The sequence below is a fragment of the Uloborus diversus genome, chromosome 7 (genome assembly GCF_026930045.1).
Source record: "Uloborus diversus isolate 005 chromosome 7, Udiv.v.3.1, whole genome shotgun sequence".
In the NCBI taxonomy this organism is placed as follows: domain Eukaryota; kingdom Metazoa; phylum Arthropoda; class Arachnida; order Araneae; family Uloboridae; genus Uloborus; species Uloborus diversus.
Window position 1 is genome coordinate 11,541,592 of NC_072737.1, and position 17,735 is coordinate 11,559,326.

At 34.1% G+C, this 17,735-nt stretch overlaps 1 protein-coding gene across 1 annotated transcript in view; it reads left to right on the top strand.

Annotated features, from left to right (window-relative positions):
- Positions 1 to 17,735, top strand: part of LOC129226240 (intermembrane lipid transfer protein VPS13A-like) — a 216,501-nt gene that overhangs the window by 85,265 nt on the left and 113,501 nt on the right. Inside the window, 11 exon segments of the mRNA XM_054860840.1 lie at positions 143 to 293; positions 5,800 to 5,920; positions 7,230 to 7,532; positions 9,103 to 9,176; positions 10,285 to 10,427; positions 11,861 to 12,054; positions 15,216 to 15,322; positions 15,401 to 15,439; positions 15,556 to 15,702; positions 16,456 to 16,533; positions 17,439 to 17,647. Coding sequence (XP_054716815.1) covers positions 143 to 293; positions 5,800 to 5,920; positions 7,230 to 7,532; positions 9,103 to 9,176; positions 10,285 to 10,427; positions 11,861 to 12,054; positions 15,216 to 15,322; positions 15,401 to 15,439; positions 15,556 to 15,702; positions 16,456 to 16,533; positions 17,439 to 17,647 — 1,566 coding nt within the window.

Consider the following 17,735-nt stretch of genomic DNA (forward strand, 5'->3'; position numbering starts at 1 on the left):
AATCCTATCGTTACTTGACATGCAATTACGTCTGTGAGTACTTCCTCATTTCATGTGTCATTACAGACTTTTTGAAACCTCCAAGATGTCACTGTACGTCAAGGGATTAATAAAATATTTTTCTCTGTGGAATCTGTTGCAGGCAGAAATTGAACATCAGCGTGCCGAGCTTGAAACTTAACTTGTCAGATCGCCGGGTGTCCATGATAGTCGAATTTCTTCAAAACATTCCCTTACCCCAGTCTCCTTCGCAAGAACACGGCCTTAGCACATCTCCCAGTGAATACCACTTGGTAAGGAAGATCCTGTTAATTACTTAACAACATTACTTGTATTTTCTAACTACCGCCTGGACAATGGGGTCGTTTCCAAAATTTGAAAAGTATTTTTTTCTGAATGAGCATGCTTAAAAACAAAGGATTTGACCATTTTTTAAATAATTTGGCTAAGTTTAATATTTAAAAAAAAAAAAAACTTTAATCGATGCACTTTCATTCTTTATGCTTCTGCCGATGACATCACAAATGATGAAATGCCATTCTGTGTGGCCATTCACAGAGCAAAATATTTAATTTGCATCTTTACTCACGTGTATTGGCAACGATAGGGTTGATAGCAAGCGTAGAGCGCAATTTAAATTTGCTTCTTGGTTATCATAAATTGGAAAACAGTAGAAAGATGCGCCAAAGAGCATCATTTGTGACGTCATCAAGACCACGCCTTGTTTGAAAAATCTGACATTTTAAAAAATTAATCAAAAAAAAAAAAAAAAACTGTTGAGAAAATGTAAGTATTTTCTGGGTCCATGTTATTTTTCTTGCTTATTCTATCAATTTCAGTGACAAAAAGTACTACTTTTGACTGAAGGAAACAACCCCAATTGGCAGAAAAAAAGACATTTTGGTCTGTATGGGGCAGCTGTTAAGATTCATTAAAAAGTAAATAATAATAAAGGTAATAGAGGTAGTGACCAAACATTCTCTATTAAAAACTACACATATGGGTGGTAATTTGAGCAAAAATTTTATTCTTATTACCTTTGCGAACTACTTTCTGGAATAAAAATAGAAGTCACCTGTGGATCCCTATTTTTATACACTGGCACAAGTAAAATCTTTACTAATAATAAAGCTGAAAGTCTCTCTGTCCGGATCTCTGTCTGTCAGGATCTCTCTCTGTCCAGATCTCTCTCTGTCCGGATCTCTGTCTGTCCGGATCTCTGTCTGTCAGGATCTCTGTCTGTCAGGATCTCTGTCTGTCCGGATCTCTCCCTGTCCGGATCTCTCCTTGTCCGGATCTCTCCCTGTCCGGATCTCTGTCTGTCAGGATCTCTGTGACGCGCATAGCGCCTAGACCGTTCGGCCGATTTTCATTAAATTTGACACAAAATTAGCTTGTAGCATGGGGGTGTGCACCTCGAAGCGATGTTTCAAAAATTCGATGTGGTTCTTTTTCTATTCCAATTTTAAGAACAAAATGATCATAAGATGGACGAGTAACGTGGAACCGTAACATGGGCACAAGCGAATTGGCGAGATACGAAATAATCATAACGTGGAACCGTAACATAGGTACAAGCCAATTGGCGAGAAAATTCACCATACATTATTCATAAATATACAGGCGAACCAAAAGACCTTTTTTATTTTTTCTATTACGGGCAAAACCGTGCGGGTACCACTAGTGATAAAATATAAGTATTAGAGGGATTAGAAAGTAGGATCGATTTTTCGAGCAAATATTTTTTGCAAAGATTTTATTTTCAATCAATGACGTAATCACCCTCGTTATTAGCACCCTTTTGCCACCTGTGGTGCAAATTTCCATTCGATAAAAATTAACTGGTTTTCGAGCGAAATATGTCGAGTTAGAATTAAGAATAGTAGCCAAATTTTCAGGTTATTGTCACTTAGAAAATGCAGTTGAGATAGGAACAGAGAGAAATCAAATGGTACAATGTCAGGAGAGTATATTCCAGCGATTGTCAACAGAAAATGCGTGTTTCTGAAACATCATTGTGCAGGAACACAGGGCTGAAGACGAACTCTGGAAACATTTAATCAATATCAGTGAAATGTCTCACTTACAGAACTCACCCCACATTGCACCACCCGGTTTCTCTTTATTCCGATCTTTGTGTGACAAAATCCATGAAAGTTTTGCTAAGATTCTGGATGACATATGTCCGAAGTATTTTTCTCCAAAACTAATTGATTTTTGTCGATCCAGAACTGAAAATTTGTACACTATTTTGCAAAAGATTTACGAAGGAAATGATATCATTGATAAAAAGAAAAAACTTAAGTAAACATTTATTTGATTGGGAAAAAAAAAACGACATTACTTTCACTCCACCATTATAAATTTAAAAGATAATTATTTTCACCCAATTATAATTTATCACGAATTTTGTCTAGAAGGTTCTAGTAATCTTAGGTAGTTCAAAAAGTAGCATCATATTACGAAATTAGTTTTTAGAACCCCCGACTGACAAGTAAATAATGAGTAAAATTGGGTTATTATACCCTAGAATCTAAGGCGATATAATCTTCGTTTGGTAGTTCGTTTTTTTAAGTATTTAAGAGCAGGATAGAATGCCTTTATGGATGTGAGTTTTTTATTTCTGATTTGCAATTTCTGATATACGTTTACATATTACGAAAATAGGTGGAATTCAGCATTTCTCCATTTATCAAGTGGTTCATTAATGAAGCTTCATAATTTTAGCAATCATATTCAGGAATAAATGAAAATCTTTATCTTCTTTATCTTTATCTATATTAATAATAAAGCTGAAAGTCTCTCTGTCCGGAGGATGTCTGTAGGATGTCTGTGACGCGCATAGCGCTTAAACCGTTCGGCCGATTTTCATGAAATTTTGCTCAAAGTTAGTTTGTAGCACGGGGGTGTGCACCTCGAAGCGATTTTTCGAAAATTCGATTTTGTTCTTTTTATATTCTAATTTTAAGAAACTTTTTCCGAGCAAATGATCACAACGTGGAATAGTAAATTACGAAATCATCATAACGTGGAACCGTTATGAGCCATGGGCGAGCCATTTAAAATAACCAATTGGCGAGAAATTCATCCTCCATTATTTGTTAAAATATACAGGCGAACCAATGACCTTTTAATTTTCTACTACGGGCAAAGCAGTGCGGGTGCCACTAGTTACTAATAATAAAGCTGAAAGTCTCTCTGTCCGGAGGATGTCCGGATGTCTGTAGGATGTCTGTGACGCGCATAGTGCCTTTTCATGAAATTTTGCACAAAGTTAGTATGTAGCATGGGGGTGTGCACCTCGAAGCGATTTTTCGAAAATTCGATTTTGTTCTTTTTCTATTCCAATTTTGAGAACATTTTACCGAGCAAATTATCACAACGTGGAAGATTAAATCACGAAATTATCATAACGTGTAACCGTAAAATGGGCGAGCAAATGACCATAGCCAATTGGCGAGAAATTCATCATCCATTATTTGTAAATATACAGGCGAACCAAATGACCTTTTAATTTTCTATTACGGACAAAGCCGTGCGGGTACCACTAGTAAATAAATAAATGTGTACGATTTGATAACAGTGGTTAACGTTTTCATCAGATACATTTAAAATTGAAACATCATTATAGCAAGCAGGGCGATTTTCTAACTAAGCTCAGAGAGTGTGGTTGTTTTCCTTGCACTGAGACTGCCTTGGTGGAGAAACAAGTTTTACAGCGTTTAGTTAATTGGAGAATTATTCGCTATTTGGGCTTTAAAAGAGCGTGTGAGATTTTAATGTTTTTAATACAGTTAGATAAATACTTGTTTTTTTTTTCCTTGCACGTAGATTTCTTTCCTTAAGATAGCTTTTTTTTTCAACAATAGCTATCTGCTTTCAAATAGAAGTTTATTTTACGAAATTCATGAGAACATTTAAGAGATAATGCAAACCATTATTATAAATAGAAAAAATCATAAAAAGTAATAATAATAACAAAAATAAATAAAAATGAATTTGGAAGCTCATGAAAGGAAGGAATATTTTTTCTTGCTAAAAATAAGCATTGATGGATTGTAAAATATAAAGTAACTTGAATTTAAAAGAAAAAAAAAATAAGGGTAGAATTTTTAAATTGGAGAGTTGTTTATAGTATAAATTAAAAGTTACAGACAGATTTAACTTAAAACCAGTTAAATCGTGTGCAACTGAGCTTTGTTAGTTTAGAGATAAAAAGGAAAGAACTATACCTAGCGATCTTTGAAATCAGATATAGGGCAGAAAATTTTCCCCAGATTGTTGAATAATCAAAAGAGACTTTGATTATTCAACTATATTGATTAAATGCAAAGCAATATCAAAAAAAAAAAAAAAAAAATCATAAGTTTGAAGCATTAACCTATGAGTAAATCATGTAACAGATATTATCAAAGCAAACATAGGAAAAATATATACTAATCACTTGTTTCGTGGTAAGATTTAAAAAAAAAAAAAAAAAAACAGTAGACAAGAATTTGATTCTAAAATGCCCCGGAAAGAAGTTTTTTCCTACAGAGAAAGCTCAAGAATTATCTTCTATAAAAGCGAAATTGAAAGCCTCTGCAGTGCAAATAGTAACTTTTCCAGCACTTAGATTTTTCACTTCAAATTAAATACTTATTTCGATGTGAAATAGTCAAATTAACTTACTTTTTTCAAAGTAAACAAATTGGAAATTTCTTTTGAAAATTGCAGTACATAAAGAAAGAAGAATGTATTTTATAATAAAACTTGCGTTGAAACATTATTTTGTAATCTTAGCAAAAAATTAGCATTTCCCAAAAAAAAAAAAAAAAAAAAAGATGAAATTTTACCACCTTAAAACCCATAAGGCAAAATGAAAAATAAAATATGTTTCTAATGAACTAATTTGTAATTTGATTATTATAAATATTTTTGATTGAATGAATGAATAAATAAATCAATGGATAACGAAAAAATAAATGATTAAATAAATTAATTGATTAATATATAATAAATGATTGGAAAAAAATGGTGAATGAATGAATAAATAAGTGGATCATAAAATGAAGAAATGGCAAATGAATCAATAATTAAATAAATACTTGACTGATAACATCAAAATAATTGACTGATTAAGTGAATGAAGTGAACTATATTTCACTTCGCTCCGCATGCATTTGACTAATTGTACAAAACATCTAAAATAAAAATAAGCTTAATATTAAACAAATTAGTATTGCACCAAATATAAGTAGGTTCCAATTAACATTTAAAATATTTGATACCAAGAACTTTCATGTAGAGAATCATTCAAGAATCAGTTTATGATAACAAAACTAATTTTTGATTTATTATCATACGCTTTGTGTTTCAGAGATAACTTTTCCATGACTAGAATAGTCTACATGTGATACTATACAGTTAAAATATTACTGGATAGTTGGCGCTAAAAACAGTAAATATTTCACCATTTCACTTTGCCCCACATTCACAACTCCAGAGCTCGAATACGCTGGAATACCTTGCAAACAATACTAAAGAAAAAGGTAAAACATTCCATTCCACGTGTTTTCTTTGGGTTAAATTACAGGCTTCAGACATTTTATGATGTAATGTAATTTCAGAAGAATAGAAAAGAAAGCTTCCCACAAGCACGATGAAAATTTACTGTCATTCACTAAGCTTCAAAGCAAGTTATAAGTTACGACATTTGTTTGTTTTACCTTTTTCATCCGCCATTAGACAGTGACTGCAGCGCCCCCTATAGTTTATTGGAGTTGCGAATTCCCCTACATTGTCTTTTTATTTTTTTAGTGTTCTCATGCCTTAAGAGAGCCAACTGGAACGGACTTGAAGGAGGTCTGGAAGAGATTGCATAGAAAACCAACCCCCAAAATATCTTTGAGCCCACTCGACGAGCAGAAGCACATAAAAGGTATAAGTATAGTAGATCCGAATCTTTACTAATAATAAAGCTGAAAGTCTCTCTGTCTGTCAGGATCTCTGTGACGCGCATAGCGTCTAGACCGTTCGGCCGATTTTCATGAAATTTGGCACAAAGTTAGTTTGTAGCATGTGGGTGTGCATCTCGAAGCGATTGTTCAAAAATTCGATGTGGTTCTTTTTCTATTCCAATTTTAAGAACAAAATTATCATAAGATGGACGAGAAAATTACGAAACTATCATAACGTGGAACCGTAACATGGGTACAAGCCACTTGGCGAGAAAATTCACCATTTATTATTTGTAAATATACAGGCCAACCAAAAGACCTTTTATTTTTTCTTTTACGGGGAAAGCCGTGCGGGTACCACTAGTAGATAATAAAAAGTACTTATAGGAAATAAATACCTTTGTGCGGAAAAGTAAGTAGTTATCAGCAATGTTTTGACTCGCAAATTTAGCAGTTTACTGCATGAACGTGTTTCAAAGTTTCAGGGGACATCCTTTTCAATGCAGATACAGAGCTTTTCTTTTCTTTCAAAGCCCGTTAAGTATTTGCATTGAAAAAGAGATTTCCTAAAACCCCGAAACACGAAACAACAATGAAACGCGCAATAGATTTGAATCAAACCAAAGCATACAAAACGTATAACTTTGTGTACAAACTTGAAGAATGGAAGGTGGAGAACACGATAACAGTCAAGAATTATATGAGGCAGGGAGAAGCAAAGGAATGTAAGTGTCAAAATTCGAAGAAATCCAGTGCAAATGATAGGTGAACTTCTCCTCTGTTTTGAGGCAAGAAATGGCACTAGTAGCCCTGGTAGGTGCTGCTGTACAGCATGATTTAGAAAAAATGTTCAATGAATCTACGATCTCAACTTCAAACGCGTTTTACTCGGAAGTTTTCAAATTCCGTTTACATCCCTTTGCTTTTCACTACGACGCGCTAAATACACACAAATCCAGAGAAATAGATTCCAAATTAATTACACAAAAGCGATTTTACACATCATTTTAAGTTTTAAGAAAACTTTAAAGTGGTTTTTAAAGTTGATGTTGTAACGCTTGTTCATGCCTCGCAACGACAACGCAGCAATAGATGAAAGCTTTTCAGAATGGCTCGTTTTTGCGACTGTCGGGTGCATTGATATTGCAACGCATGCGTTGTTGCAACAGCTGTTGGCCACAATATTGAACAACTGCGTTAAACGGTGCAACTGCGTTAATAATGATAAATAGCATGTTGCCAATACCGTAACGAGTTATTACATATATGTTTTCCTGATCACTATCCCAGGTATGCTCATTCGTGCACAGTCTTCTCCCGACCACTCGGACGAGGACGAATGCAACGTGGCTCGCCTCGTCGACCTCCCCGGTTTCGAGGACAACGTGTCTGCTAGCAACACCGTTCGAATTCTCTTCAGGCTGGTGTGCGGGGAGGTGGCGCTGCAACTCGCCAGATCCAGCGACTTGTCGGACAAGCCCTACCTGTTGCTGAGGGCGGAGAAGCTGTGCGTGGACGTGGCACACATGGAGTATGGACCCGCCTTACAGGCTTCCCTGCATAGGATACAACTCGTGGACAAACTCCACAAAGGTGAGTTGCAATGCAATCATCTACGGGGCGATTCTCGACAAAATGTCCCGTGCTTGATGCTAAGTTTTTTATTTTCTCCAGTTAACCAAAGCCTTCAAAAAATAATGCTGCTGGGGAATAATACATTCTTTAATCCATATTTAATGATTATGTTAATTCCATATTTAATGAATAGTTACTTGAACAAAATAAAAAACTTAGCGTTAAGCACGGGACATTTTTTCGAGAATCGCCCTTAGACAGTTGTGCCGAACCTGCGTTCCGCGGGGCTCTATGTGGCCCTCGAAACTGATAAGTTCAATGTTTCAAGTAGTAGAAGATATTTTCGACCCTTCTAAATTGACTCGTCATCTTTATTTGGTATTATGAATGGTTGTGGAAAGTCAAATGGTCAGAAATTCGTTTCTAAAAATCAGCTGAAAACAAAGCATGTAGTATGATTCAACAATTCTTGGTCAGGAATTTTCTTACCCTTTCGAATTGTTCCCCATTGTTATCTAAAAATATTTAACTGTATTTTGATTTTATATGTGTTCAGGCCCAGGAGATTCCTCTTAGTATAAGGTAGTGAGTAAAAGGAGATAGAGTACAATTCTACGGAATCGTGGATGAATTGCGTATGAAATGTGATTGAAAAATTAGAGGAGTTAATGGCAGACGCGCTCGATTCATTTTCACTAATGAGACATTTTTATTCACAGAATTTCAAACTTTTGCTTTTAATTGTGGTATATTCGAATATAAGGAGTCATTATGGGTAACATGAGGTACCAACTTTCTATGATGTTTTCTTGCATTAAAAAAATAATGATTTGTACGTGTTGCGAGTGTGACCGTACGCTCGAGCCCGCAACACGTACAAATCATTATTATTAAAGTTCAAACCATTTTTTAAAAATATTTTTATCGATGTTGGGGATGGTGTAAACTTCAAGTAGATCAGATTATTTTTATGTGCATTTAAAGACATATTTGTCTTGATTTATAATGCATTGAGTTATAATGAACACTGATGTAAATGCGCCTGGTGCAATGTTTTTGAATTTCAAATTCTTCGCCAGTATAAATAGTTATATTTTTGTAATACAGTGAAACCTGTGTAAGTTGACCATTTGCGGTGCACTACTTTAGTGGCCAACTTAAACAGGTGGTCAACTTTTAGAGGTTGAATTATATGGCATAGATCTAATTCTGTGCCCTAAAATAGAGGTCAACTTAGACAGGTGGTGCACTTACAAGTGTGGTCAACTTTACAGGTTTTACTGTACTACGTATTTTTGCTAGCAGTTATTAAATCATTCATTTAGAATCTTACAAATAAGTATATTTTTGTACATAATAAAAACGATTTTACCAAGTGGTTTTCCAAGTTTATTCCATCGTTTTAAAGATGGCTTTCAGCTCTTCAAGATTCGCTAAATAAGAGTATATATATCTTAGGTTTGCAGCATTAGACATCACTATAATGAATATTATTTGAAGTAACATACTGCAGTAAGTTATCCGTCATTAACTTATTTCATGCTAATTAATTATACATTCAGTGAAAATTTGCCCTTCTGTTTCGCAGGATCATCTGGAGAATATCTAGAGCTAATCAGTTCTGACAATGCTGCGGATATGATAACAGTTTTATACAGAAAAGTAAGTATTTGGAAAAACCGAAACCATTTCCTACTGCAGTCGAAGAGCAAGGGAATTGTAACATTTTCTTTTTTTTTTTTTTTTTTTGATAGAAATGAACGTAGTAAATTTGACGAACTTGCCAAAGCTAATACAAACTAGTGCGATGAGTTTTTAATATATTTAATTATATACAGGGTGTTTCTGAACTCTTGGGAAAAACTTTAAGGGGTGATAGTACACATCAAGACAAATAATTTAATGTCAAAACTAAGGATCCCACACGTCTTCCGAAGGAGATAGGCGGCATTAAAGTTTAGGGTCCAAAATTTCAAATGATCATAAAAAACGGAAAAATTGGTGAATTCGTTTGCGGTTTTCGCTAAAATTATTCTTTTTATCAGTTTTTTTTGAAAATAAAATTTGAAGATGTAGTTTAAAAAATGCCGATAGAGGGAGCTTTAGACTTCGGAGTCATAAACAACTACTTTTTACCGCTATATTTGAATCTCATTGGATTTTTTCCAATGCTTGGACTTTCAGTTTTCGTTACTTAATAACTCCCAACAATTCAGATTTTGAGCTCAAAACTTTATGTCCAAGCATTAGAAAACATTTAATGAGATTCGAAAATAGCGGTAAAAAATAGTTATTCGTTACTTCAAAGTCTAAAACGTCCTCTATTGGCAATTTTGAAACTACATCTTCAAAAAAATACTGTTAAAAGGAATAATTTTAGCGAAAATCGCAAACGATTCGACCATTTTTCCGTTTTTTTATAATCATTTGAAATTTTGGACTCTAAACTTTAATGGCGCCTATCTCCTTGGGAAGACGTTTGGGACCCTTGTTTTTGCTATTAAATTGCTTGTCCAGATATCCACCCTTAAAAATTTCCCCAAGAGTCCAGAAACAACATAAATCTGTCATCCAAGACATTAGCATCTTATCTTAGTGATGTCTTATTTTTTCTAAGGAGAGCATTTCTTCAAACACTTTTGAAAAGAATATTTTAAATCTCATTAATCTTTTCATAAAAATTCAAAGAATTTATTTTTGGAACACCCTGTAGTGTGACTGTAAACACGTGTAGCTCAACATTTCATTGATTTCTGATTATTCCAAATAGGTTCAAGCAAATTGTCCGGAATTCAAAAGCCATTTCCACCAGGTGGAGCACTCATTGGTGGTGGACGTGAACTCCCTGTCGGTTGCCTTCCACAGAGAAGCTTTCATCACCCTTGCTCGTTTTCTTCTTTACGTGGGGGCGAAGTAAGTACTTACATGTGCTTCCTGGAATTCGTACAGTTTTTGAATTCATTTCTCGTAAAAATATCATCATATTGCTTTCTAGTACGCTCGTTTCTCTCATATAGGGAGGTTAGGAGCAGGGTTGCCGGGTTTGGCTAAAATGATCAATTTTAAATATTTTTGACCACACTTGGCTAGAAAAAATTTAAAAGCATTAGCCAAGAAAATCTACATTTTGCTTAGTATTTACCATTTGTAACATGATTGGCACTAATAAATGTAAAATTTATTGATTAGAAGAATTAAAATAAAATATATATATTTTTTTCAATTCAAAAGATTTCTATAAGCTAGGTTTGCACTAAGAAGTATTTAAAAAAATAAATAAGTCGAATAAGTATACGATTTCTTGATTGCAAAACTCAAAAATTGAAGTTGATCTTAATATGAGATTGTTAATGTTAATTTTAAAGCAGCCAATAGAATTAAAATTAAAAATTTGAGAGATGAAATTGGCGGCATACAGCACTGTACGAATAGCTTTTACTATACCGTCCATATTTCTTCTCCTGTCAATTTTTAATTTAAATTTTACTGGCTGTATCAGAATTAACATAAACATCAGGATATTAAGATCAATTTCAATTTTTTGAGTGTTACAATCGAGAAATCTTATACTTATTTTATTTCATACTTTTTAGTGCAAACCAAGCTCATAGAAATAGTCTTAAGAATTAAAATTGCATCCACTCACTTGCAGTCACCCAGCAACTAAAACACTGCAGCATAATGGAAAATTATTTAGGAAATGTTTAAAACTTTCATCGAATGTTAGTGCCTTCAGTGGTTTTTTTCTACTTTTTTTGAAACTTTAGCCTTCTTAAACATCAGGAGCAACGACTCTTTACCACTGTGAGTGAAACGCATTGGCAAGCACTTGGTAGCATAATGATCTCACCACAACAGCTGCAGAGGGGAGACTATAATAGAATAAAAGTATTTCAGTGTTAACCATGTTGGCTAATTTTATGAGCACTTTCCAATGAACATAAGTACCTGCCTTGCCTCTTAACGTAAGTAAATTATTTTAAGAATTGAGAAAATTTGTAGGGAATTGGTAACAAATCGTTTCATTGATCATGTAAATAAATTTTAGTTTTGATTTCAGTGCAAGCTCTTGTGAATCAATTCTTCTTAACCTGAAGAGTACTGTTGTTTGAAACAAAACGGTGTCATTACGTTTCGAGTATTTTTTAAAATGTACTAAACTCGATAACTACCAATTGTTATTGCATTAGTGCTCAAAGATAATCACGGATTGAATCTGAGATAATTTAATTGCATTGCTAAGATAAAACTGTGAAGCACATGTTGAAACTTTACTTTCAAATGTCTTTTCCAGTACTTTCTAAGTTCATGTCTTTCACGACAGTTTTAACATGTCTCTTTTCCAGAATAAAACCGAAGTCAACGGGAGACTTTCGTCTGTACAGTGGATTACCCAAACCATCGGATTTGGTTCTCACACATCAATGTGATCCTCCTGTGCCGCCCGGTGCCACCAAATTCAGCATATCGGCAAGACTCAACGCGTTGGGAGTGAGATTGTGTGATACCGATCTGGAGCTGGCAGATCTGAAAGTAGCTGGCAAGTATAAAATCATGAATGCCACTTAATATACTGCTGTCATGTTTATATAAACTCTTATTTTTCAATTTCCCAACTTAAAAATGCAATGATATATTTTCCCCCTTTGTCGCACGATCAATCAAAACGCATGTCATATGAACCGATTATGTGGTAAAAGTAAATATTGCAGTGCTGAATCGCACAATGCATACGCTGAGGATGAAATGCTCAACTCTCCTGCTTTAAAAGTGGAGTTCCTTGTAGCCCCGAAGCAGGTGTATGCAATTCTCTGCAAATTTGTACGAGTCAACATTGTAGTATTTTCTGCACAAAGATATTCTTCCTTTTCCGATTTTTTTGAGGAACCATTTTACCATCTTTTGTTTAAAATTTAGACCTATATAGCACAATACGTGCTATAAATGATTCGATAACTATTTGGTGCACTTTTTAAAAAAGCGAAATCTTATTCATATTTGAATAGCAGAAAGTGTATGCGTAATTTGACAGCTACAAAAGTTCGATCAGTTAAATGTTATTACGTTATTTTATTGCTGGTTTAGCAATTTTAGACTGAATTATTCTAAAATTAGTGTATTCCACACTGTGGATGAAAATCATATCAGGTTTTCCAAGACCGTATCTGCAACGCCCAACGCGGTAGGAAATTTTACTTGTATATGCAATCGTTCGCGTAAAATACACAGTTCCTGGCTCTCCAGTTATGCAAAATAAAATATTGAACAACAAATAGTAGGGTCTGATGGGGTAAAGTGGTCATAAAATCGTAGGTTTTCAACTTAGGTGGATAATAAATACAACAAATTCTTTAAACACTTCAACTTTTTTTGTTGTTATTTTACATTGCATTATTAAAGAACACGGTACATTGCATTTAAGGAAGAAAAACATTGATTTTAGTAGTTTTATAGCACTTTCTTTTCCCTATGTTTTTATGACCACTTTACCCCATGGGGTGGGGGAAAGTGGTCATAGCACGGGGTAAAGTGGTCATAGTTAAAAATAGATGCAAAACCGTTATAAATAACCCTAAAACTTGGATATTTCGGTTGTTTTTATAGTTACAAGTATATTCATGAATATATGCGTGTATACACGAATATATTCGTATCGTGTTATGCACGAGTAAACACGATCCTATATGAGTAGATATATGTATACTTCAGATACATGCATGCACGTGCCCACTCAAGTATATACGTGTATATACGAGTATATAAGCATTTATATATATGTGATTATCTACAGGAGTGTATATGTGTCTACATGAGTACATACGTGACACGTGTATATACGTGGTCACGTTTATACGCGTGTCACGTGTATACCAGTATATACGCGTATAAACGAGCATCATATGCGCGTATGCAGTTGTATCTCGAGAAAATACGTGCATACTTGAGTATATATGTGTAGAGTAGACGTATATATGCATATATAAGTGTACATACATACACATACGAGTATAAACGAGTTAATTCGTGGATACATCCAGTGCGTCTTTGTATGTGTCTACTCACGTACATATTATATGGGAGCACGAGTATATACGCATGTATACGTGTAAACACGATTATATACCTGTATAGACGTATATAAGTACATTTACGTGCATACACCAGTATATGTATGTATACACGAGAATATACGCTTATATACATGTCGGCCTACTGAGTGAATCTAAGCTTTTGGGCAAAAATCAAAGGAGTGTAAGAGGGGAGGATAAGAAGCAAAGAATCATAAGGAAGTTATAATCACTGACGCGCTACATGCACACAAAGCCAGAAACTGACGGATGCAAAGCAGGGCACAAATTTGTTGCACAAAGATGATTTTACGTAACATTTTAGTTTTTAAGAAATATATAGAGCATTTGTTTAAAGTTACGACCTGTAGTAGCTCTAATACGCGCATCGAAACAAAGGCGCAGCGGTACATGAAAGTTTTTCAAAAGTCTCGTTATTGCAACAGAGAGTGATCTGTGAATGCGACGCATTATTACATCTGTAATCTGCAAATTTCATCAATCGCTTTAAAACTTTCTTAAGACCTAAAATGTTGTGTAAAATTATCTTTGTGTATTTATAAATTTGTGACTTTTTTTGCATCCATCAGTTTCTGGCTTTGCGTGCATGTAGTGCGTCAGCATTGTGTTTGTGGCCATATGTTCCTTATGATTCTTGCTTCTTATCCTCCCCTCTAACACCTTTTAATAATGTGCTCAAGGGTTTAAACTCACCCTGTATACTTGTATTTCTTATGCTTGTATGTAAGTGTAAGTGTCTACTCGAGCAGGTACGCGTATATTACGTGTATACCTGATTATATAAGTGTTCTTGTGTATACGAGTATAAGCGAGCATATACATGTATAGTAGAATATATAGCTGTATGGATAAAAGATACTTGCAGATACCCAAATAATAAATATACGTATATAACCTTCGTATACGTATATACCGCCAATAAATATACGTATTTATTGGCGCATTTATTTGAATACGCCTATGTACGTGCCTACACGAGTATTTATGCTTATGTATACGCATATATTCGGTATATTTAACCCCGTTTACTGTAAAAACAATGCATATTATGTAAAACTAATATTTAATTTGTATCTGCCTTATACTTAAAGATTAAGTGACATTAGAAGAACAATATTCGTTATGCCTAATATTATGACCACTTTACCCCATCTCACTTAATTAGTTCTAAAAAATTATCTAAAATAGATTCAGCTAAATGCTAATGAGTAAGAGTTCTTGAGACATGTAGGAAGCTTCCTGTGCAGTCAATCTGTTCCTAATTCTAACAAACAAAATTTCCCAAGGAAGTTAAAATAGGTGTTTAGATTTTAAAAGTTTTCATATTCACGCAAAATATTTTGTTTTACCAAATAAAATTTTGCCAGTCGTAAAATTTTGTATTCAAAATGTAGTTTCTAAATGCCCTACTCTAAAATAAAATTTTCACATTCATTCGAACATTTATTTCCAAGCTATAGCCATTTATTTGACGTATGACCACTTTACCCCATTGACCACTTTCCCCCACCAGACCCTACAAATGATATTAAATGATGATAAATGAAGAAGATTGAAATCAATTAAAACGCAGCACTTAACTTAGTGACAAAGTGACTATTTATGCTTGCAGGACTCGAATGCGACTACGTACTGAAGGCCAATGAAAAATCTGTTCTACGCGTGGATTTAGCTGAGCTTTGCATGGAAGATTTGATGGAAGATACCTTGTACAGAAAGGTTAGTTTCTTTACTTCTACTTGGTATAAATATTTTCTTTTTGGAGGAGCGTATTCAATAATTTTTATTTTCTTTTAGATCTATTCCACCGAAGGTGACAAAGTGTTCAACATTAAGGTAAGCTCTTGCTTTTTTGTTGTGATACATTTTCACTTGTCAAGCAAAATTCAATAGTAATTTCGATGTTTGTTAATGTATATATTTGTATTACTGTTATGAATTTTTACTTTAAGTGGGTTCGTCGAAGTGCTCATCAGAAAGAAATAGTGGAAGGCGCCAGAAATAAGGATTCTCTACCTGTTAGAGTCGATGGAAGTCTGAGGGTTCGATTTGGAAGGACATCTGTCGTTCTCTTACACAGTTTTGCCAACGAATTGCACGTAAGTGTGGTTTTGAATCGTTCCTGGCTGATTTTCTCCATACGAGACGTGGTTGAATAATGCCGAACTAGAATATATTTGGAGAAATGTATACTTATAGACCAAAAGTAAACCAAACAAGTTGCCACTATGCCACTTTTGAGCAAATTTTATTTGAAGTAAGGTTAACCACAAGAGTATTCACATTCGTCATTTGCTTGGCACATTGAGTAAAGAAATTTAAATTGAGAGTCTATGGTAAAAAAGAAATGAAATTGTGATTGAAGTCAAAATTATGAGATATATCGGTGCGGAGATGGGCGGGGTTATAGTAACGTGGTTACTTCTTGAGAATAGTTATCACCAATCTCGCGAAGGGTCCGAATTAAGTAGCTGGCGGATTGGTTTGTATTTTAGTTCATGTTTTAATGTCATTTCAAAAGCGTGCTTCATAAACTTTCAACAATAACTAAGTTTAAATTATCTTCTGATTGAGATTCAATAATGCAATGTTTTTAATCAAAATATATCCCAAGATCTTTAGCAAGAAGCTAAGGATCTTGGGAAGCATCGCTGCAACTTCCGGCTTCAATTTTTTAGTACAGCGTGCACTCTCTATCTTACTTTACGGTTTGCCCCCAATTCCCCCCCCCCTAGCCAAACACGTGATTTACGTCTCCAAGACACGCATTTCTTTGTTTCCAATTAGTTTTTTTTTTTTGTAAATTTCATTTATTGGATTTTAAAGTATGTGAAGTATTTTGCCTCTTTCAGCGCTTCATGGAGCCATTTTTGAATCCTGATGCTACCACATTTGTCAGGAGGACCACAGAAGAAAAACTGCAACAAAAAGTAAGTTTTCACTAACAGCTCGTTTTCATTTTTAACATATAACATTAATAGTCTCCAATGAAAAATTCAATACCTAAAACATAAATTATTGAAAGAAACCTATAAAGCGTTCTTCATTCTGATCTAAATCACAATCGATCTCTTAATCAATCAAACTGCCGTGTTTATTTAGAGAAGCACAAATAGTTCAAAATTTGATTGGTTGAAGATTTTGCAAGGAAACGATTTACAGGTACAGACCTTCGTTTATTGCGTGAGATTAAATTTTTTCCAACAATCGAAAAGTATTTTATTGTAGGATTTTTACTTTAAATCAATAAAAGCATTTAGTATGGATGTAAAGACAAAGTTATTAGTAATTGACTTAGTTATTACAAATTGATTTATTTCCATAAAAACATATTTCTAGCACTGGAAGAAATTCGTTAAGTGTTTTCAAGTGGCAAAAGTTTGAAAATATTCATAACTACGTTTATAAAGTACTTTCAATGCATAGACATGCAGTCTCGCAACGCATTACGTTAATTGAATTGTTTATTTCAAAAACCAATCAAACAACAAAAGTGTTTTAGGGAAATATCTATCACCATTTTAATTTTTTCAATGATAATTACAACAATATTTATTGAAAGAAATGTACTTAAATATGTATCCCTTTTAGTTTAAAACATTGTAATTCTTATATAAAAATTTTAATACGAAGGTAAAAATCCTTTTTCGAAATTTTAGAGTTTGTCGCTTGACCGCTTTTTGAAATAAACGGTTCAACTTATATTATGAATTTATAGAAGAATATTACCACAGCATTTTTTCAGAAAACTTCAAGCTAATTTCGCAAAACTTACTATCATCAATGTTTTGGAGACGCTAACAATGTTTTTTTCATAGTAATCTTTGAATTTCAGCTGACTGAATTTCACCAGAGTGGCTTGCGGTATCAGGTGTCTGTGGAAATCCACGCCCCGACGGTACTCCTCCCTCAAAAAGCTACTTCTCCCAACGCTTTAGTGCTCCAACTTGGTGAATTAAGTGTGGAGAATTTTTTCCAAGAAGAAATGGATGAACAGTGCATAGAAAACCTACTAGTTAGACTCCACGCTTTTCAACTTGCCAGGTAAGTTAGTGAAACAAAATAAATGAACTATTTTGGGGAAAATGTTTTTGCGTGAATCTTTGTAAGCTGTCCTTCAAACTAATTCAAA